This window comes from Alligator mississippiensis, chromosome 3 (genome assembly GCF_030867095.1).
Source record: "Alligator mississippiensis isolate rAllMis1 chromosome 3, rAllMis1, whole genome shotgun sequence".
Lineage (NCBI taxonomy): Eukaryota > Metazoa > Chordata > Crocodylia > Alligatoridae > Alligator > Alligator mississippiensis.
The window spans coordinates 149,127,415-149,150,357 of record NC_081826.1 but is presented as its reverse complement, the minus strand read 5'-3'; the positions used below and the strand labels follow the sequence as shown (position 1 = coordinate 149,150,357).

Below are 22,943 nucleotides of genomic sequence, written 5' to 3'. Positions count from 1 at the left end.
CCTGTTTAAAATGCAGGAGAAATTCTATTATCCCTTCTGGGTGCATAAGGAATATGATCACCTTCCAAAGATGCACTGTCTCCCTCTTCCTCTAGTGGGGGGCACTTATGCACCCAGAGAAAGAAACAGAATCACTCTTCCACTTCTGAGTCGCGTAACTCAGAGTTAGTCACAAGCTGCCGTTTGGTCATCTACTGAGTGAAACAGATTTCTGCCCAGAACCTCTAAAATTTTATTATATTTCATGAAAAATATGCAATTACATTGAAAGTAAATTTTTTTGATAACACAATTGTCCAGTTTTAAACTTTTATTCTTTTTAACATACTTTTCTAAGATGAGAATTTTCATTTTAAAATTCCTTGTTTTAAAATGAAAAACCTGATGTGTGTAATACTTCTTGTTTTCAAGGAAACAGACCAATGTGGTACCAAAACGTAATGCAAAAAAATTAACAAACAGAAAAAACCCCTCTCAGTATTTATGTTTTCAAATTTTGTTGTGAGTAGTTAGTTGTATTCATAGTCATACTGGTATATAAGGCATTCTGAAAGGATAGTCTAAGAAATGAAAACTTCCACTGAATAAGTAGCAGCTTTCAGGAAAATGAGAGCCTTTTGAAAAGTCTGTGAATCATGTGCTAAAAAAGAAAAAAATAAAATCCCCTGATCAGGATAATGATCCCAGTTTTGCCTTCATCCACTGTCCCTTGGGAACTCAATGACTTTACTTATAGTGACTGATTTCAGGCCCATCCTGCTACCTTTGGCCTATCCACATGAGCGTGGATGTTTGTTTCCCTGGGAAACACCTGTGCCATGCCCCTTATAGCACGTGGCAAGTTACCCTGGGTAGGGTAAGGATGACACTGTGCTGGCCCCAGCAGCCTTACCTGGGGACCTAGTGGCTTCCCAGGGCTGCATCCACAGTGATCCTGCCACTTGAAGCCTGCGTGGCAGGCAGAGCATGGCTCCAGCTGGCCAGGTTCCAGTTTTGGGCGGCACACACTTCTCCCATGTGCACCAGCCTGCTATTTTAGAAAAACAGAAAAACTAGAAATAACAGCCAGAAAGTGACAGAGAGCAGATTTAGATTGGACATCAGGAAGAACTTCTTCACAGTAAGGGTTACCAGAATCTGGAATGGGCTTTCAAGGGAGGTGGTGCTCTCCCCTACCTTGGGAGTCTTTAAGAAGAGGTTTGACAAGTGCCTGGCTGGGGTCATCTGACAGTAATTCAAATCACTGTCCTGAATTGATCTGGTCAAATCTGATTCGGAGATTCAGCTGCTGCCGAATCAGCCAAATCTCCGAATCAAACAGGCTTCATCCCCTATCTGCTCTCCCAGGCCCTGGCTCTTTCGCTAATTAGAACTGACCTAGGGTTGGGATTGTAGCTGCAGCTGCTGCCTGTCTCCACCCTGAACTGTCTGTGCACCGCGCCATCTCCCTCCCTCCTGCAGCCTCCCGCCACACTTCTCTCCAACACACATCCTATGCACCCCCACCTGCCCCTCTCCCTCCCCTCCTTCCTCTTGCTTTGCGCCAGCAGGCTTTATCCATGCTGCAGCCTGGAGCACTGAGAATAGACCCAGCTCAGCCCTGTAGTGGCAGCAAACAGCCCACACAGGTGCTATAGTGGCTGGGTATAGAGCCTGCTGGCATGGAGCAAGGGGGAGGAGGAAGTGGGTAGCAGAGGCTGGGGGAGAAGAGGGAGCAAAGGCTGGGAGGATGAGGAAAGAAGAGGCTTGGAGGGGGGGAAGAGGAAGAAGAAAATCAGAGGCTGGGGAGGAAGGGGGAGAGGGAGGGAGAAAAAGACAAGCAGAGGCTAGGGGAAGGGGGAAGAGGGAATCAGAGGCTGGGGGAAGGGGGGGGCAAAGCTGCAAAAGGGGCAGGCAGAGGGCAGAGATGGCAGGAGGCAGGCACAAGCAAGGGGTGAGCTGCTTGACCTCCCCATATCAACTGCCCTCCACTGTCTGCTCCCCTGCAGTGGTGGTGGGGGGAGAGGGGATGAATTAAAGACAGTCCTCCAATAATTAGATTCTATGCATGGAAAATTATAACAAATTTATAAATTTTCCATGTATAGAATCTAATTATTGGCAGGGGGGTCATCTTTAATTCAGAGTTGTCTTAAATTCAAGTAAATAAGTTAGGTTAACAACGACCTCAGAAAAGTCTAAAAAAAAACCCAAAAGAAGATGTCTGACAAGCAGTTGCTTTTCTTGCACTTCAGTACAAAATCAAAGATGTTAAACAGATATATGTCTCTATGAGAGAGGGGGAACTAAAAATTATGGATTCTACTTCCACCCTGAAAGCAATCAGTCTTGAACAAAGCAGGTGCTTTGTAATGCTTGGTAATACGTTGAGAAAAATCAACTCAGCCAAGCATCCCAGGGTTGGGCATCTCCCAGCGTCTCCAAGGAATATGGATATTCTGTAGCCCTACTAGTGAAAAAAAAATTGAAGTAGAAAAGTTCACTGCCTTATCTGTAGTTTATTATGGACAGCAGCCATGCTAGGATTTACCTGCACTTTTGCTGGAAACAGTGTTGCATACGTGGTTAGAGCATGATGGAGTCACATTTGTACAAAAGCAACAGGGGCAGAGGTGTGGCTGAATGTCCCATCCATCTCCTTTTTACTTGCCATAGCCATAAAAGACACAGTAACACTGCTTAACTTCCTCTCCAGGGTTGCATTGTAATCTCAGTAGGCACTGCTTCAGCGTGTGCCCTGTAACAGGATGCCCAGTCCTTTTAAAAGGGAACAGTTAGCGCTATTGAGAGAGCCCAGCTACAGGGCATTTGGATAATGAAGGCGTATCCCAATGTAAGCTTAAAAACCCAGGGGAGAGAGCAGAAAATCAGCAAATGGTGAGGGAGCAGTTGGCAAGCAAGGGGCAAGCTGAGAGGAGAACAAGTTTGCTACCAAAGAAGGGCCTGGTTGCTGTGCTGGGGTCAGAGCAAAAGGGCTCCCTTATGCCTGAACACAGGAGAAGGTTTTGTTTTGTTTATCTGTTTGCTGCTTTATTTGTTAGGACTGGCTGAGGAGCTCTTCAGGGAACAAAACCCACCTACAGAAACCAGCAGACTAGGCAGCCCACTTACACACCCCAAGATCAAAAGGAAAAGAGCGGGTGCTATTGTCGGGAGTGTTTCACAGACCCATTTGCTTATTGCTTTCCATTCAACATGTTAAGTGTCACATTGGTCCTAGTTTCATAGTTTCCAATCCCTTGATGTGCAGCACTTGGCAGACTAGCAGTAAGGTGTAATCCCAATACATGCATAAAGGAGAGATAGGTGATCCTATATTGCATGTGTGGCTCAGACAAGTACTGAACAGATGGTCCAACTTTTACAAAAACACCTAAATGCCATTTCAGAAGTGGCTTACCCAGTTTTATACCACACACTCTTGCTGGCATATCAATAAGGGTTGATAGAGTGGTAATTGTTACCAACAGCTGTTCTAGGAAAAGCCCATTATGTAGACCTAGTTGTTCTAACAAAGTGTGCTTTTGTTGGAATTGCTCATTTTTCTTAGTGTCGTGGAAACACACAGAGTACTTTTGGGTCAGGTCAGCAGAAGCTTTTATTCAAAAGAAACTACAGCTGTAGGGGGAGTTCCAAAGTGACATGGATTTCCCAAGCACTTGGAAGAGGTCCCCCCCCCCAAGAGCAAAATCAGGAGGCTTATATACTTTTTAACAGTCGCTTACAACTCACGTGATCATATAGTGAAATTAGCATGAAAAGCGGCTATAATATTACTTCATTATTTCTTTGCTGTTATCAGGATGGGAATTATGGGGGAGATAGGGTTAGTTCACAAACCTCCTTCTTGCACCTGGAAATCTACTTTGTACATACTTTTTTTTTGCTACCTTCAAGGCCGCGGTGAGCAAAGCATTTGCAGAAGAGTTACAAAGAACAAACACTTGCCCTTATCTGTTCTACTGTACCAAGCCAGCAATTCTACACAAAGCGGTTATGTCATCTTATAACTAAAATAATCAAAGTTTAAGGCATATATTTTTTCTGATTCCACAGCCCCCCCCTTTGAGACTATTTAGTCTCACTTTAGCCTTAAATTTCCATTCTCATGAGCCCCTCTATTTCATCATGCAGCCTTTCATGTTTTCTTTCAATCTGCTCACACTTTTGTAACACCATTATGCTAGACTCTGCTGTGGGTTTTCTTGCCTTGCTAAAGCTTCTCCTGCTGGCTTTCACGCAGCAGAGGATCAGTTGCACTAAGACATAGAACATTATCAGAACTATCAAGACAAACAATATTCCATACAGGATTTTCTTGCCAAGGGCCCCGAAATCTGGGAGCCAGGAGGTTAGCCAAGACCACATTTCTTCTAGACCCCAGTCAGTATTTTCTGAGGCCACTTGATGTAGGACCCTTAACTGATTTCGGATTTTGCGAATGTCAGTTTCGATTCGCATGTCCTGATTGACATAGACACAACAGGTGGAGTTTACTAAGGCACATACTCCTCCCTGGGATACCAATAGGTAATCTAGGGCTATGCGGTGTTGTATAGTTACTTGTGAGATCTGGGAGATCTCTTTTTGCAGAGCCTGAATTGCATCCGCAGTGGCATTTCCCATAGCTTCCATTGTGGCTGAAATGTTAATTATGGCTAGTTCCAATTCTCTTACTCCAAGCCACGGTATGAAGGTTCTCACAAATCGATGGAACCCTGTGTTTCTGGTAGCTAAGGGGTTAACTGCCCTTTTCATGTGATGGTTGAAATTTTTTACTTGTTCCAGATATATTGCACTATGCATTTCGAAACCAGGGATAACACGTCCAAGAGTGCATGCCCCCACCCAATTCCAGGGCAAGATTTTATGAGCCCTGTTTCCGCAGAGCCAGTAAAGGCCTGGGGCAGAAAGGGTACTCAAATCTCGACAGTTGTTGTGCCCTATCCGGCACTTTCGATTGATATGCATCGTATAGGACGGTCCACGTTCGGCTGCTATCCTGCTGGACCGAGATATATTACAAGAAGTAAAATTGGAGTGAATGTAAAATTCCGATATGTTTGCAATGAGAGCAACATGAGGTTCCTTAGAAAAGTTGTAGACCATGAATCCTGTACAATTGAGAGAGGGTACGTTACCCAACAGGATTTCACTGGTGCTACTAGGGCTATAATCTAGAGTAGTTAGGCAATGAGGGTAGTGTCCTACAGGTGTGGCTTTATTATAAGCTCCGGTGTTGTTGGATCTGTAACAGAAAGGCGCCTCTACTCTTGGGGAGATTATCCAGTTAGCAGGGGCGGCCCTCCATTCTTTAGGAGCGGACCGATGGGCAGCTAACGAGTAGAGTCTAACGAAGCCGCCATTTATTGTTCCCCATTGCTGGAGGGATATTGGTACTCCGATCATTGGGATTCCTTGGTGTAGGTGCGCTGGGCTGTAAGAGCATATCCAGCAGTCACTTTTATTTCCAGCTTGAGCCACCGCATGGGAGATCTGCAAATACAAATTTTTCTCCCACCCCCCTTGGGTGATACTGAGATACCCAAGTGTGATATATAAGGATATCAGTGCCATTTTTAGATACAGGAGGGACAAAGAATCTTAACAACAAACATAACCAGCACCAGTAAGAAAAAGAACACTACCAGCCAAACCCAGGATGGCAGCCAAAGTCTTTCTTCGTCCTCTGGGCTCAAGTTACCTAAAGGACTGATAATGTCGGCTCTTGGTCTTGATCAAGGTGGTGATCTTCCGAATGGGAGCATTCACTTTCTTCGAGGCCGAAGATGATATCTTCGTTCTTCAACTGATGAATCCGGCTGGGCTGAGGTGTTGGGTGCAGGGGAGAGGTTATTAGCACTTGCACCCTGATGCTCCTCACTTGCCTGAGTGAGGTCCTGAGGGTCTTTGTCCTTGGCCTCAGGGAAAGATCCCAACCTTGGTTGGAATACAGCTGCTTCGGGGTCCAATGGAGGTGATACCTTCTTGCAGTGCGAGGCGTGAGTCCACGTTTGGTGACCTTGGCAACGAACAGCAGAATTAGTGGTCAGAAGTACCTGGAAAGGTCCTTTCCATCTGGGTTGAAGTGCGTTTTTCCGTTGATAGACCTTTACGTAGATCCAATCCCCTGGTTCGAGGTTGTGACAGGGAACATCCGGTGGTTGAGGTAAGGCTTCTTGGACCTGTGAATGAACAGACCTGGCATATTTCATTAATGCCTTGCAATAATTTAGTACAGTTTCATCAGTTAATTGTAGGTCTGTTTGGTGAGGGGCAACAGGTGGTGTAGCTGGCATCCTCATGGGTCGTGCCATGAGTATTTCATAAGGGGTTAGGCCATGTTTTCTGTTAACAGTGTTTCTAATGTGCATAAGAGCAATGGGCAGTGCATCAGGCCATTTGAGGCCTGTTTCAGCACAAATCTTCGAAATGCGCGTTTTTAAATCAGAGTTTTTACGTTCTACAGCACCACTTGATTGTGGATGATAACTACAGTGTAGGTGTTGCTGTATGTTGAGTGCTTGGCAGATGTTTTTTACTATCTGTCCTGTGAAATGGGTGCCACGGTCACTATCTATTGTGAGGGGCAATCCAAATCTAGGGATGAATTTTTTGAGCAATTTCTTTGCTACAGTGATGGAATCAGCATGTACGCATGGGTAGGCTTCCACCCATCCAGAGAACACATCAATAATAACAAGAATGTACTCATAAGAACAGCACTTAGGTAGCTGCACAAAATCAATTTGCAGATTTACAAACGGTCCCCATGGAGGGGGATGGGCTGCGGGTGTCGTTTTTACCCGTTGCCCAATGTTGTGAGCTAAGCAGATGGGACAGGAGCTACAGTACTGTTGTGCCATGGAAGGAAAATTTGGGGCAAACCAATTTCTTTGTACTGTAGCAATCATTCCTCCTTTGCTCGTATGGGCCACAGAGTGGGTTAAACGAGCAAGATGTGGCAAAAGCTCTCTAAGCGCCACCAGGCGGCCGTCCGGGGAGCGCCAGAGAGAGTCGGGGTGCAGTGAACATCCTGCACGCAGCCAGTCATTTATTTCCTTTTTTGGGGCCTGATTTTGAAGAAGGGCCAGACTTGAAAGGCTAGCCAAAGGAGACTGGTCTGCTGAAAAACAAACAAAAACAGAGTTAGGAGCCTGTGGGCCAGAAAGGGCCGCATTTCTGGCAGAACGGTCTGCCAGATCATTTCCTCGTGTGACATCATCAAAGGGTTTCTCATGAGCTTTACATTTAACAATAGCAATAGCAAGAGGCAATTGAACAGCTTCTAAGAGCGCTTTTACATAACAACCATGACTGATTTGGGTCCCTGATGAAGTGAGGAACCCTCTTTGTTTCCAGATTTGTCCAAAATCATGAACAACACCAAAAGCATACTTAGAGTCAGTATAAATGGTTGTGGTTTGATTTTTTGCAAGAATGCAAGCACGTGTTAAAGCAAGGAGTTCAGCAACTTGAGCAGAACGAGCTTGGGGTAAAGAATAGGCTTCCAAAACAGCATACTGAGTGCATACTGCATATCTCGCAACTAATTTGCCTGCATCATTTCTAAGACAGGAACCATCAACAAACAAAACAACGTCAGAGTTCGGGATAGGAATGTCCTTGAGGTCAGTTCGAGGGGTTAATAATTGAGTTGTGATAGACAGGCAATCATGAGGCTCACCATCAGAGGCAATAGGCAGAAGTGACGCAGGATTCAGAATTGAACAGCAATTTAAGGTTACATTTGCAGCTGACAGTAGAAGTTTCTCATATTTAGTAAGACGGGAATTGGAAATGTGCTGAGTTTTGCCCTTGGGCAGAAGGGCCATCACAGCATGTGGAACTGCAACGGTTAAAGAGTGTCCCAAAACTAGAGAATCTGCCTTTTCAACCAACAAGGCAGCAGCTGCAACTGAACAGAGGCAAGGAGGAAGTCCTGCAGCTACGGGATCAAGGGCAGAGCTGTAATATGCAATTGGGCGATGCTTTTCACCATGCAGCTGAGTGAGTACTCCTAAAGCGATTCCTTCCCGTTCATGACAAAACAAGGTAAAGGGTTTCTTATAATTAGGAAGTCCAAGAGCGGGAGCAAGAGTGAGGGCTTGCTTAAGGGCCACAAATGCTTGTTCGGCTTCAGGAGTCCAAGGGAGGGGTTCCGGGGTGGTATCATGAGTGAATGCTTGCAAGGGTTTTGCAAAAGCAGCATAACCCAGGATCCACTGTCTACAATAACCCGTTGCACCTAAGAATCCCCTCATCTGTTTTCTAGTCATAGGTTTGGGAATGTTGAGGATAGCTTCAACTCTACTAGGGGAAAGGTGTCGTTCTCCTGCTGAGATATCATGCCCTAAATAATGTACCTTAGACTTGCAGAGCTGCAATTTAGATTTTGAGGCCTTGTGGCCTTTCTGAGCTAAAGCTGTGAGGAGTGTCAAAGTATCTTGCTCACAGGCCTCCAAAGTGGGTGAGGCTAACAATAGATCATCAACGTAATGAACAAGGGTGGACCCCCCTTTGAACGTGATAGGATCCAAATCTTTTTTTAGGATCTGGGAAAACAGGGTTGGGGACTCTGTATATCCCTGAGGGAGTCTTGTCCAGGTATATTGAAATCCCTGATAAGTAAATGCAAACAGATACTAGCTATCCTTATGAACGGGGATAGAGAAAAAAGCAGAACAAAGATCCACTACTGTGAAATATGTAGCATCTGAAGGGATACAGGAAAGAATAGTGGCAGGGTTAGGGACCACGGGGAAAGCGGGTAAAAGAGCGGCATTTACAGCTCGAAGATCTTGCACAAAGCGATACGTATCTTTACCAGGTTTTTTGACAGGTGGGATAGGTGTGTTGCAAGGGGAGCGTATTGGGACAATAATCCCTTGCTCAAGGAGTGAGGAAACGACAGGCTTGATCCCTTCCTCAGCTTCCTTTGAGATGGGGTACTGTGGGACACGAGGAAGTGGCTTGGCAGGGTTCAGGATGATACGCACTGGTTCAGCACTCAGCATGTGCCCCACTTCATTCGCATGGGTGGACCACAGCTGTGGAGGTACTCGTGCCAACAGTTCCTCTTGCAAGTAGGAAGTGTCAGGATCAGAGTACTCCTGGGTTAGCAAAGCCACAAGCTCGGTTTCCCTATGTTCCGGTACCTCAAGGTAAACACCATCTGGGCTACAATAAATCACGCATCCCAGTTTACACAGCAAATCCTTACCAAGAAGGTTGACAGGTGCACAGGGGCTAAGAAGAAAGGCATGATTTTCAGACAAAGGGCCAATAGAGATGGAGACAGACAGGTTCAGAGACGGGATGTGGGATAGGTTGTCCGCCTATACCAACAGCATTTACAGTTTCAGGAGAATAAGGTAGAAAAGGAAACTCAGCAGCCTTTAGTGTGGAGCGGGATGCTCCGGTGTTGACAAGACAGGAGACAGGTTTACCAGAAATAAGGCATTCAACAAACGGACCAGATTGGTCAGTAGCAAGCAAAGGAGCAATGATGTCACTGTCCCTCAGGCTGTCCTATTCAACACTGGGAAAATTGACAGGAAGTGGAGGTGGGGGCTGGGGTCTGGGTCCTTGGCCGGGGCGGTTGGGGCATTCTGATTTCCAATGTCCTTCTTGCTTGCAATAATGACATTGGTTCCCATAGCCTGGGTTTTGTGGGCTCAAGGATCTATCTCTTCCCCTGAATCTACCCGGGCCTCCCCTTCCCCGTCCTCGTCCCCTTCCTCTACCTGGACCCTGCAACTGAGAAATCTGTAAGGCCATTAACTTAAACTCGGCACTGTCTTTAGACCGTTCCAATTTGTTATGAAAATGGTTAGCTGCAGCAAGGACTTTGGTCAAATCTTTAGTTTCCCAGCCAATAATTACTGTTTGAATTTTCTCAGCAATTTTAGGGTTAAGTCCCTGGACGAATGCTGCCACTATTGCTTGTTTAGCATTTCCGACTGGGTTATCCATTCCTGAGTATCGTTCAAATGCCTGTTTGAGGCGTTCTAAATAGTCACTGGGGTGTTCATTTTTGTTTTGTTTACAGGTATTTATTTTGGTCCAGTCTGCCTTTTTTGGGCAAATTGTGAGAACTGCCTGGACCAAAGCATTTCTCTTGTCAATAAAGTCTTGGCCAATCCCTGGGTTTTGATCTGGCCAAGTACAGGCAGCGTACAGACGTAGCATAGTCTCCTTGGGCAAAATGGATCGCATGAGCTGATTAATGTCAGCCCATGTTGGATTATAACAATTTATAACAGTCTGCAATTCTTCCTGAAATTTTTCTGGGTCTTCCCTGATTTTTGGGAACTTTTGAGTTAAATTGTAGAGATCACCTGGAGTCCAGGGTGCATGCACAGTTACTATATTTTGTCCATCGGTGCCAATGCCTGGCATTTGTCTTAGGGGGTAAACTTGTGCAGTTCGGGATCTCAGATTGATGGGAGATCTTTCCATGCCTATTCCCATTCTTCTAAATACACCTGTGGTGGGTCGTGACCCAGGAGTAAATTGCTACACTGGTGATGATTGAGTGGCAGATATGGTGGATGAGTCCGGACTATTAAGCTCCGTGGATGGATTTACTGAAGGAGCTTCAGCTAATGGGTCACTAGCCTGGGCTGCAGCCTGATGTTGAACCGGTTGTTGCTGATGTGGGAGTCCCAGGAGAGCAGGGCTCGAACAAAGGTCAAGGATATCCTCTGCTGGCTCCGGTGGTGGGGGCGCCCCGGGCAATGCTGGATACATCGGAGCGGTGGCCAGCGTGTAATTTGGGGGAGCAGCCAATTTCTCCCGAACAGCTTTTAACTGCTGTTTTAATTTTTCTTGAGAGTCTTTTAGGCTCCTAGTTTGAGATTCTGTCCGCCTTTTGGACATTTCATCATACCAATAAAAGAACGTGTCCCACTGGTTTTGTGGTGTTTTGGATCCACGGGACTCTAACGCCCCTCTCAAGTGCACTATTTTATCCTGATCAAATGTTCCTTCCTGTGGAAAATGTTTCACAGGATCATCCCTAGTATACCAGTTCCACTTATCCAGGTACTTGCAAGTCTCGGGAGAATAGTGTGTGTACATAAAGTACGCCGGAGTCCCCTTAGGGGGGACAGGAACCTGTTTAGACTGACTTGTTCCCATTTTCAGTCACACAGGGAGACGTAGGAGAGGCTTATTTAGGATGTCCGGGCCGCTCAGTGCCTTGCCCCGCAGTTTTTCACTGCCCAGACAAAAGGCTTCTGACCCGACACCGGCTCATAAAATGGAAATGGGGAGGGAAACACTAGAGGGATCCTTTCACTCCTGCTTTCGGCAGAAGCTACTGGGACAAGGGGTTTGGAAAAGACAAAATCACTCAGACGCCCTGTCCACTGGGTCACGAGGTTCCAGTTGGGTCCCCTTACTTTCAAAACTGCCCTGTCAGGCAGAATTGGGGCGGCTGAACCCAACCGTAGTCTCAGTCCTGGTCAGTGGCTCATATTTCTAAATACACACACACATTCATTCAATAAGCCCTGTCCACTGGGTCATGAGGTTCCAGTTGGGCCCCCTTGCTTTCAAAACTGCCCTGTCAGGCAGAATTGGGGCAGCTGAGCCCAACCGTAGTCTCAGTCCTGGTCAGTGGCTCATATTTCTAAATACACACACATGCACATTTATTCAGTCAGCCAGACCTCCTACCCCACAGTGCCTTAGTTAATTAACTACAAGCCCGATGTGCTGTTGGATGAAGGTGCCTCAAACAGTTTCTCCCTAAAACGTACGTTACCAGACACAAAATGGGATCCTTTACCAGACAGAAAATTTTAGCCGGCAGTAAGGTTCAGACTGACCTGTTTTAACAAGGTTCAGATCCAGTTACCACGGCCAAGTTGGGAGCCTACAGGCAGTCCTCCTCCGAAACCCCAATAGAGATTTTGAATTAGGTCTCTTACCTCTCAAGTTTGGCGCCTCGGGGTTCGGGGGGGGGGTAGCCTGCAGTCCTCCTTCCTCAGCCTGTGTTCTGGATCCGAGTCACGGCACCAGGAATTGTCGTGGAAACACACACAGAGTACTTTTGGGTCAGGTCAGCAGAAGCTTTTATTCAAAAGAAACTACAGCTGTAGGGGGAGTTCCAAAGTGACATGGATTTCCCAAGTACTTGGAAGGGGTCCCCCCCCAAGAGCAAAATCAGGAGGCTTATATACTTTTTAACAGTCGCTTACAACTCACGTGATCATATAGTGAAATTAGCATGAAAAGCGGCTATAATATTACTTCATTATTTCTTTGCTGTAATCAGGATGGGAATTATGAGGGAGGTGAGGTTAGTTCACAAACCTCCTTCTTGCACCTGGAAATCTACTTTGTACATACTTTTTTTTTGCTACCTTCAAGGCCGCGGTGAGCGAAGCAGTTGCAGAAGAGTTACAAAGAACAAACACTTGCCCTTATCTGTTCTACTGTACCGAGCCAGCAATTCTACACAAAGCGGTTATGTCATCTTATAACTAAAATAATCAAAGTTTAAGGCATATATTTTTTCTGATTCCACATTAGGGAGGTGAGGGAACTGGAGTGAGCTATAGAGGGAGAAGTGATTAGTGGAGTTTTGCTAGCTAAAGCTGCGTCTACACATGGGTGACTGGTGCCTCCTGAGCCTTGGGGGGAACCAGATCGCCGACGGGGGAGGGGGGGGCCACAGCTGGTGCTTCCAGGGGGTGCACGGCCGATCTCAGGGGGTGCACGTGCACCCGCGTGCACCTCCTACATGTTGTAAACATGTCTACATAAGGTTGATATAGCATATTGGTAGACAGCTATACTAGCCAAGTCTTCCAGGAATACACCTCTCCTGAAACACTTGGAGCTAGATTCTATTCCACCTATTCAGCATCTAAGCAAACTGAAGTGCCTAAGTGATTCTATTCCATCTTCCTAAAAATCCATTAATGCACCCACTTTTGTAACACATCATCATCTTACACATAAGAATGATTCACAAAAAAGTAACAAGGAGGAGTAGACCCCACCAATATTTTGCATGAACAGTTTCTCAAGGACTCAAGAAAGGTGAAATATAATCCCAAATTAGGTGCCCAAATTCCCTTGTGCACCTAATAGGTGGAATAGGATCTAGACCCTAGAGGGATTTTCAGAAGTGCCTAATAGCACAGTCTGCACCAATACCTTTGAAAATCTGGTCCTACATGCCTAAGTCCCTTTTGGAAATGGATTTAGGAACTTTAGAAAAAATTATCATGGATTTTTATCAGGACCATAGAAAGCCCTTGAATTTGGGAAAAATGGATGGAAATTTAGCAAGAGTAGGTTATGTGTGATGGGTATAGGAATCCAATATAAGGGAGAGCACAGAAAGGGTAAAAGAAAGCCCCAGAAGAGTCAGGAAGTGACCAATCAAGTCTGGTTGCAACTCCACTATGCAAAGTTCTGGCTTGCAAGGAGCATGTTCTTCAAGGGGAGGCAGAAAGAGGAAGCATTGCCCATCCCAGGCAATCGGGGATCTCATGATTCTACCAAATATCATGAGAGTGGCTTAAAATCACAGTCCTTTAGAAGAAAAACTGTGTATTTACATTTTCCTTCTGGGGTTGTTATGTCAATGAATATCTGGTTATTTTTTTTACTTGCTTCAAGTAGGGATGTAAGAATCTAACTTTAGGCACTCATCGCTGTAAAAATCTTTGCCTCTGCATATCCTGTGGTGTAGAAATTCTGTCATTTCCTGGGAAGGCTTCAGAAAGTATTCAACTGGCTGCCATTTCTTCCCAGTAGTCTTTGCTTTCTCAGCAGAGGTAGTCACAAAAGCAAAGCCAGGTTATAAAAGGAAAGGCAAAGCCCATTCTTGGTAAACCAGCCAGTAACCCAACCTGGAACAAGCACAGAATGTTCTCGACTATTCAGTATCCATTTTGACCTTACAGTATCCAAAAACAAAAGTAATCAGGGTGATGACAAGATGTATCTATTGCATCCCAGCCATCATTACAGTTGAAAGATCGACCCTGAAGCAGGTGGACTCCCTCAATTATGATGGATGAGAACAGTGACAGCTCTCAAGAGATCTGCAGGAAGCTGGCAATTGCTCAGCGAGCTATGACTTCACTGGTAGAGATATGACAAGATCAGAGCACATTGTGAATCTACAAAGTTTGGATTTCTCTGGTCTTTAATTTGCCTTGTGAGCATCTGCAAGCTGTATGGTAAACAGGTGATGGTGTTGAGTGGAAGGAATGTGACTTTACTGTGCCTGAGTCGCAGTACAGAAAGAAAGGGAAAGCAGGAGTCAGATTGTTGAACCTACAATCAAACAAGGACTCACTTTTCTCTGCAAAAGTGGTCTTCTGAATTTCATTTTGGCTCAACAAATAAATTTAGAGTTGCTGAAACAGAGTCTGTCCTACAAACCCTACAAGAAGCCAGAGTGGTAACTGGGATATTTTATATGCAAGCTGACAGATGTTTAGAGTTAGGAGAGGCTCATTTCTGTGTGAAGCCAGTACCTCAAAGCAATGCAGCTGCTGAGCTGCCACTAATAGGTCTTCAAACATTTTTAAGCAGAACATGGCACCGCAGGGTCATGTTACTGCTAGAACCATATGTGAGCATAAAAGAGGCAATAAATTACATATAAGTGAAAACAAGACCCTGCTCCATTATCTTATGGTTGCATCTGGCCCAATGACTATAGATCCATGCTTGGAAAGCAAAAACAAAAGCATCAAACAATGGAGAATTACCACAGAAATAGCACTCTGTAAATTGTCTCTTACTGAAACAAGGTAGATTAATCCCACCTCTGAGATTTTCTCTGCAGTGTAACAGAACAATACAAAGTCATGTCCCCATGGGGAATCCATTTGCATGTTCTTTGGATTTGTATCTTTGCTTAAAGAACTGTGATGGACATGGAAACATCAGAACATCCACAAGTAAATAGAAATGCATGATGCTCTATAGTCAAACCAACAAAATCTTAGTAAACTCGAGGGGAAACTAATTATTTTCTAAGGTTTTAGTCCTGCAAATGTTCACATACCTGCTTCCTGTACTTGAGAAGTACCGGCGTCTTCAAGAGTACCCTCAGTTAGAAGATTTCCTCTTTTCCAGTTGATTCTTCCATTTCACCAGCATGAGTTTGGTGCTACCTGCACTGTTTCAGACAGCAAGTTCTTCTACACATCCCCAACTTCTCCACACAATGGATAGAGATTCAGATACAGTAGAGGTGTAAAGCATGCTTTCTTTATCCTGGAAGCACTGGAACCCAAGATATGTTGCTAAGAATAGACATCACTTTTCGTTGCCTTTTGTACCACCATAAAAATGTTCATGATGGCACAAAGCTACAGCAAATTGATGTCCATATCTTTTATTTCACCACACTGTGGCTATAACAAAAGGTGCCTCTTGATTGCAGTGGTTGTCTATTTGCTTTATGATGGGAGAGCACAGGCAGCTGGAGCTGCCCACGCTCTTCCACTACTCCAGGCAGGAGCATCTGGTGTTTAAGGCACCCAGAACTGCACAGCCCCCAAATTCCCATGCAGGATCAGGCCTCTCAGGCTCCCAGAGTGGTTGCCTGGCTTCCCCTGCTTCCAGAGACGTATCTCAGGAATTCTTTGGGACACAGCTCTGGAAACAGTGAAAGTCGGGGTTCTCCACTTCCAGAGATTCGCCCTTTGAATGGTAGGCAGAATGTACCAGTTCCCTCAGAAGCAAAAGGCCACTAAGTTAGCCCCTTACCTGATAAGGGAAGCTTAGGCAGCATACTGGGATCTGAGAACTGAGGCCACACAGGATTGTGACACTCTCAAGGCCACCATCCTAAACAACGTTTGTCACATGGAGGATGCATACCAGCATCAGTTCTAGGAAGAGCTGGTTTGAGCTCATATCCTTGAGTGATTGCCCAGTGCCTCGAAGACTTGTGTACACAATGGCTGAGACCTGAATTCCACTCAGCCACAGAGACAGAGGAGGTGATGGCTCTAGAGACATTTTAACAGGTATTGCCTGTAGGACCTCAGAAGTGGATGTGCAGACAGAGGGTTGGCAATCTTGAGGGAGGCAGTCTGCCTCATCAGGAACTTTCTTGAGGCTGAATAGACAGTGGGAAGTAGCTTGCAGGACAAAACAGAGTTAGCAAAGCATGAACTCAAAATGAGGAGGGTCTCCTACAGCTAGAAGGCCTTTCAGGACTTGCACCTGATCTGGGAGTCCTGGCCTGATCACCAAGGAAATAAGAGCAGGATCTGGCTACTTATTTGGGAGTAGAAGGGGCTCCCCATGGGGGCACTGTGTCAGGTCGAGAGATAGGGGACCCTCAGCCTGCTTTATGTGTGGACAGACAGGTCACTGATGCAGGGATTTTCCACAGATGGACTAAAACTACATACCGATTAGGATCTTTGAGGTCCAGATAGAGACCTCAAGCAGAGAGGCTATATGGTCCCCATGAAGATAGGGATACCCAGTTCCTAGGCCTGGTAAACTTAGGCTTTGGACAGGCAATTATTCATGAGCATGGACACTGCACAGCTATCTTTCCTCCTAGCCATCTTTCCCAGCCCTGATGGCAGGAAAAAATTGCAAATTCTCTGATAAAACCCCACCAAATCCTTGATTTAAAATGAAAGGCCTCTCACTCCCCTCCCACAGTCCCCCTCCCTGCCCTCCCCCTGGCCTGCTTGTGCCCCTCACTCCCCCCCCTCACAGCCCCACAGCCCTGCTGGTGCCCCTTGTCCCCCACCCACAGCCCCCTGCACCCCCAGCTGCCAGGGCTATGGGGCCAGGGACCCAGGTCCACAGCCCCCTGCCCCCAGAGGAGGTGGGTTGCTGCAGCAGAGCAGAGCCCAGCTCCAACCCGCTACTGCCTGCTGCCTGTCTGCTGCGGGTTAGGGCAGGGAGGTCTGGCTCCCCAGCACTGTAAGCATTCTGGCGGGGGGGGGGCGGGGCAGGGGGGACCCTTGTCCCCCAGATCTGTGTACAGAGTGGGGACAGGCTGCCTGATGTTGGCTGGGGCTCCTGCACTGCTGCCCTCCCCTGGGGCCTTCACACCCCAATGAGTGCAACCTGATGCTGCAGGGCAGAGTGGGGCCACACAGGGAAGATGCTTGCCACTGCGAGGTCCACACTGCCCTAGTGACATGTCCCCTGTGTGCACAGCAGCAGCAGGGGTGGCAGCATGGGGTTGTGCTCCTCACTTAAGTGAGGCGGGATAGGGACACCTTGCTAGGGCAGAGCAGAGTATGCAGTGGCAAGAAGATCTCCATGGAGCCCTGCCATTCCCTGCCATGCCGGGACGCATCCGCTGGGCTGCAGAGGCCCCAGGGGAGGGCAGCAGGGTGGGGAGCCTGAGCCAGCAGTAGACGGCCTGTGCCCACCTCTGCTCTGTGCACAGATCTGGGGGGCACGGGTCCCTCCTGCCCCCTGGGAGTGCACACAGCACGGCTTAGCCAGGCTGGGCAGCAGCCCCAACCTCAGCCCCAGTCCTGTCCAACTCTCTCCCTCCCTATGTGGGCCTCTATCTCCCCCCAATGCCTTCTGCGTCCCCTCCCCCCCCCGCCCCCTTCCAAGATATCTATGGGAGCTGCTCTCCAGGCTGCCTGGAAGCCATGTGCATGTATGCACATGGCACCCTCTGCCTGACCACCCTCCTGCTCCCTCCCAGCACCTGCAGGCTGGAACTCTGCTCATCTGCAGAAAACTGTTTGCAAAACTGCAAAATCTGCAGGTTTCTCCATTAAAATGAGAAATCGGTGTTTTCTTCTGGTAAAGGGGAAAATCCATGTTTTTCTCCATTTTCCATGGGAAATGGAAAACCCAGATCCCTGATGATTGGTCTAACCCTGAGTGGAGGGGCAAGACCCTCTATCCAGGGAACTCTGGCGTTGCTCCTAGCAGGAGCCAAAACCCAGTGCCTCTGAGGGAGGCTTAAAACTCCCCTGGCACATGTAGCAGAAAGGAGGGCGGAGGCAACCAGCAAAGCCCAGAAGCATGGGAAATACCTATGCTAGAGCATAGTCATAGCAGCTATACCTAGATCATTCCTGACCAATGGCTGTCCAACCTCCTTTTGGCCACTTTCAGCAATGGAGAGTTCACGACTTCCCTAGGAAGTCTATTCCATTGCTTCACTGTTCTAATAGTGAAGGCATTTTTCCAGATATCCAATCTAAATTTACTTTGCTGCAACTTTAAACCACTGATATGTGTCCTTCTCTCTATAGCAAGAGAGAACAAGAGCTTTTCCTGTTCTTTATGGCAGCATGTTAAATTATTTGTAGACTGCTACCATGTTCCCTTTGAAGGTCCTTTTCTGCAAACTGAATATGCCTAGCTCCTCCAGCCTCTCCCCATATGACTTGCTTTCCAAGCTCTTTATCATCTTTGTTGCCTACCCCTGGACCCTCTCTAAGTTCTCCATGCCCTTTTTTAAAATGTGAAGAACTGCACTCAGTACTCCAGATGAGGCCTAACCAGTGCTGAGTAGAGAGGCACTATCATCTCCCCTGTCTTGCACCTAATGCTTCTGTTGATACATCCCCAAACTGCATTTGCCTTTTATGAGTCTGCAATGTGATGCAGCCACACATTGAGTCTGTAGTTTACCAAGACTCCCAAGTCCTTTTCCATTGAGCTGCCATCCAGTCAGGTGTCCCCCATTTTATATTTATGCTTTTAATTATTCTTCTTAAGATATAGCAGTTTGCATTTGTCTGCATTGATCTTCATTCTGTTAACTCTTGCCTGACTTTCCAGTCTGTCAAGATCCTTCTGAATTGTGCTTGCATCCTCCAGTGTGTTTGCAGTCCTTCACAGTTTTATGTTATCTGCTAACTTGCCCAAGAAGCTTTCTATGCCAGCATCCAAATCATTAAGAAATACATTGAACAGCACTGGGCCCAGGGCAGACCCTGTAGGATTCCACTCCTGCAATTCTGACTCATCAGTGGGTTTTCCATGGGGATTACTAACCAACCAGGTCAGGGGCTTTGTCACCACTGTTGCAAGGGTAAAGGTCCTATTGAAAGTCCACCCAGTAAGAACCACCATCTACCACCTCCAGATGGATGGTCTATTAGAGAAATTTAAATAGAATCTGAAAGGAAGTTTGTGGCAGGTGAACCCTGACAGTGAGATACTATAATAAGAATGTATTACTCGGGGTCTATTAGGCTGGGGATTCAGTCCTGTTGTTGCTCCTTTCACCAGAGAACAAACTTCTTGCTAAATGAGATCATAAGACAAGTTGGAGAAGTGGACAGTGAAGTGCATCTGGTAGGGAGATGTTATACATCCCAGGTTTATCACATGAACCTCCTAAAACCTTGACAAGCTTGAGAAGTGCTGAATGCCTCAACTGCTTTATCAAAGAATACAGAGAATATGGAAAAAACAATTTAATGCCCAACCAGTGAGGCAACTTTTGGAGAGCCTATCCATAACTCAATAAGAGGAGGGCAAAGGCCTATTGTATGTGTTTACCACCCAACTGTGGAGGATCACTGGATGGATCATCCTGAAGCCAGAGTGTGTCATCCAAAAGGAGTTCTCCTGAATACTGGAGTAACTATGGGAGATATTACCTCCTTGGGGTCCCCTTTAATCTGATTACATGGCATGCCCACTTAACGTGATTACACATGATAAAAGAAGCCAATCCCAGTCTAAGGCATTGGTATCTGGCACAACAACCCTACTCTTTTGATATCTGCCACTGGCTAGGAGCTACACATGCCAACTTGGACTCCTTACAAGAAGGAGGCGGGCTAGATATGGGAGAGTGTGTCATGGACTCCAATCTTGAGGGAGAGGGGAGATCTGTAACAGGCTGATCTCTTGCTTTAAGAGGGAGCAGTCAACCCTGTTGAGAGAGCTGTAGGCCATTTACATAGGCAAAGAGTGTCCTTCTAGGAGTTTTTAAAAGCTCCCAGAAAAGCAGAAGAGGAGGAAGCAAGTCATGAGCACAACTGTTTGTTATATGAAGGGGCTAGGCTGCTGTGTTGGGATGCAGAGCTAAAGGGCTCCCCTTCTAGTGCCTGGGACAGGGTAGAAGGGTTGGTTTTGTTTATTTGTTTGCTCATTTGTTATTTAAAGACTGTGCTGTTTGAAGGACTGCCTCAGGAGCTCCTCAGGAAGCAACGCCTGCCTGCAGAAGCCAGCAGGCTACATAACCTGTTTAAACACCCCCAAGCCAACAAGCAGCACCTCACAGTCAGTGGTATCAGGGCCTAAAGACAGTTCTGACAATTTCAACATGTAGAAATTAAACATCAGGCTCTAAGTGTCCAATACAGGCATACCTCTGCTTCCCATGAAGTCAATGGGAATTTTACCCTTGGCTGCAAAGGAACCAGAATTAGGCCAGCCTACACACTGATGGCTGGAGGTAGTACCATTGCAGTGGAAACTTACCAGCTGGACATACAGGCAGATCTATGGTTTTGAAAAGCAGGGTGCAGATGGTGTGGTGCATCATCAAACAGAACACAACACATTTTCTCCAGTTGAAAAGAAACTAGGGAAACTTGTCCACGTGATGAAAATTGGCTGTTTTTTGCGGTTAAATTGTCACGCTATACGTGTGGCGGTTTTTAGGATTTAAATGAGTTTGCTGTTTTGCAAACTAAAACACATCCGTGTGCAGTTTAGTTTGCAATGTAGCTATTTGTAACATTGCAGCCTTTGACAGCTCCTCCACCACCACCACCACCACAGGAGACGCAGGCTGAAGGCAGAAGCAGCAAGGGGCCTGATCCTTGTTTTTTTTTCACAGAGCCTGCCCAAGTTTCCTGTGGCTAGGGGGCAAGCTGCAGGTGAGCTGAGCAGCCCCTGAGCTGTGGGGGATCCTAGTTCTTCCTTCCATGGTGGCAGAACCCCCTGAGGCCACCCAGGTGGGCTGCTAGTGGGTGAGTGCTTCCCCAGCTCAGGCTCAGGGAACAGTTGGCTTGGGCTGGGTGCTATCTGTGAGCTGGGACAGCGCCTGCCCACTAGCTGCCCGTCCAGGTGGCCCTGGGGGGCTCCACCACCATGAAGGGAAATCCCATGGCCCCCACAGCTCAGGGCCCACTGGCAGCTTGCCTCCCAGCCGCAGGAAAGGTGGGCAGGCTCTGTGGGGGAAAAAAGGGATCAGGCCCCTTGCCGCTTTTTTTCTCAGCAGAGCCTGCTCGCATGAGCTGCTGCCAGACCATGCAACCCCTGAGCTGCAAGGGGGCCTAGTCCTTCCTTCCATGGTGGTGGTGCCCCGCAGGGCTGCCTGGGCAGGGTGCTAGCTGCGTGGGTGATGCCCCAGCTCACAGGAAGAACCCACCAGATCCAACTTTGCCCTGAGCCTATGCAGGGAACAGTGCCCAGCAGGCTTCCAGAGCATGGGCTGCCTGCAAGCTGGGGAAGCACCTGTGCAGGTAGCACCCTGCCCGGGTGGCCCTGGGGGGGCACTGCCTCTGCAGAGGGAAGGACTGGGCCCCACCACATCTCAGGGGCTGCACGGCCTGCTCGCTGCTCAAGAGACCAGGCTGTGCTGAGAAAAAAAAAGCGGCGAGGGGCCTGGTCCTTTTTTCCCCCCTCTCTATAGAGCCTGCCCACCTCCCCTGTGACTGGGGGTGACCTGCCAGTGGGCTCTGAGCTGTAGGGAGCCCTAGATCTTCCCTCCACAGCACCGGTGCCCCCTGGGCAGTACCTGCCTGCTAGCAGCCCACCCAGGTGGCCCCATGGGGGGTGATGTCACCATGGAGGAAAGGTCCAGGGCCCCCGGCAAGTCAGGGGCTGCTTGGCTCACTGGTAGCTCACCCCTCGGCTGTGGGAGATGCTGGCAGTCTCTGCAAAGAAAACAAACAAAAAACAGGATTGGGTCCCTCACCATAGAAGTGAGGGAAGTTCCTGAACTGAAATGGTTTTAATCATCACAATTAAAAAACCCACCATTTCAATTTAAGGAACTAAAACCCCCTCACATGTACAAATGACCTAGAAGCTTCACTAATAAGCAAGAGTCCTAGATCTATAGTATTCAATTTAAGATTAAAGCAACAACAAAAAACCAAGACAAGAAAACCCTTCATTAGAATGTACATTTATTTGCTATATCATATATTTTATGTAAAAACACAACAAACTGGGCAAAAATAATCAAAGGATGTTGTTTCATAAGTCCTGTAATCATTATAGTTAAATGCATCTCTTTCAAATTGAGAAACCAAAGTCTAACCTTCTTCAACATCTTGACAGTGCATCCAGTGCTTCACTGAAAATTATTTCTACACCTGAGCTAACATTCACATGAGTTAAGATTTCCACACCTGAGTTAATGTTTTTTATCTAGAGTTAAAAAACACAGTCTGCAGGGCTGTTACTAGAAGCAGCTAACAGCCAAGCTGAATTGCCAAAGTAAAGATAGCTTGAATAGTGGAACCATTAAAGACCATTAAAAAGGAAAGAGGGTTGTTAAAACCTATGGAATGAAGAGTTTAGAAGTATTCATGTAGATTATAATGAGCCATGAAGTCAACTGACTCCCTGTAACAGAGCAGAGGGTGTACTCTGTTACTTGCAGGGGCATAAGCAGCAGCAAGGCAGCCTGCAGCTGACTGCAATCCCAACTGGGAACAACTGCCTGATTGGGAACAGGGCCCAGCTGTGCCCTATAAAAACATAGATTCATAGATCCATAGATATTAGGGTCGGAAGGGACCTCAATAGATCATCGAGTCCAACCCCCTGCATAGGCAGGAAAGAGTGCTGGGTTTAGATGACCCCAGCTAGATGCCTATCTAACCTCCTCTTGAAGACCCCCAGGGTAGGGGAGAGCACCACCTCCTTTGGGAGCCCATTCCAGACTTTGGCCACTCTAACTGTGAAGAAGTTCTTCCTAATGTCCAGTCTAAATCTGCTCTCTGCTAGTTTATGGCCATTATTTCTTGTAACCCCCAGGGGTGCCT

General features: G+C 47.0%; 1 protein-coding gene across 1 annotated transcript; it reads right to left on the bottom strand.

Moving 5' to 3' along the window:
* Positions 1-3,573: 3,573 nt before the first annotated feature.
* Positions 3,574-11,962, bottom strand: LOC132249423 (uncharacterized). Its single transcript, XM_059724514.1, has 2 exons — positions 11,937-11,962; positions 3,574-6,185 (listed from the first exon to the last, which is right to left on the bottom strand). The coding sequence occupies exon 2, from the start codon at positions 5,575-5,577 to the stop codon at positions 4,093-4,095; it is 1,485 nt and encodes a 494-aa protein (XP_059580497.1). The 5' UTR covers positions 5,578-6,185; positions 11,937-11,962; the 3' UTR covers positions 3,574-4,092.
* Between the last annotated feature and the right edge of the window lie 10,981 nt (positions 11,963-22,943).

Bases quoted from the DNA above. Each gene is read 5' to 3' on its own strand.
- LOC132249423 (XM_059724514.1), bottom strand. From the start codon at position 5,577: ATGGCACTGATATCCTTATATATCACACTTGGGTATCTCAGTATCACC.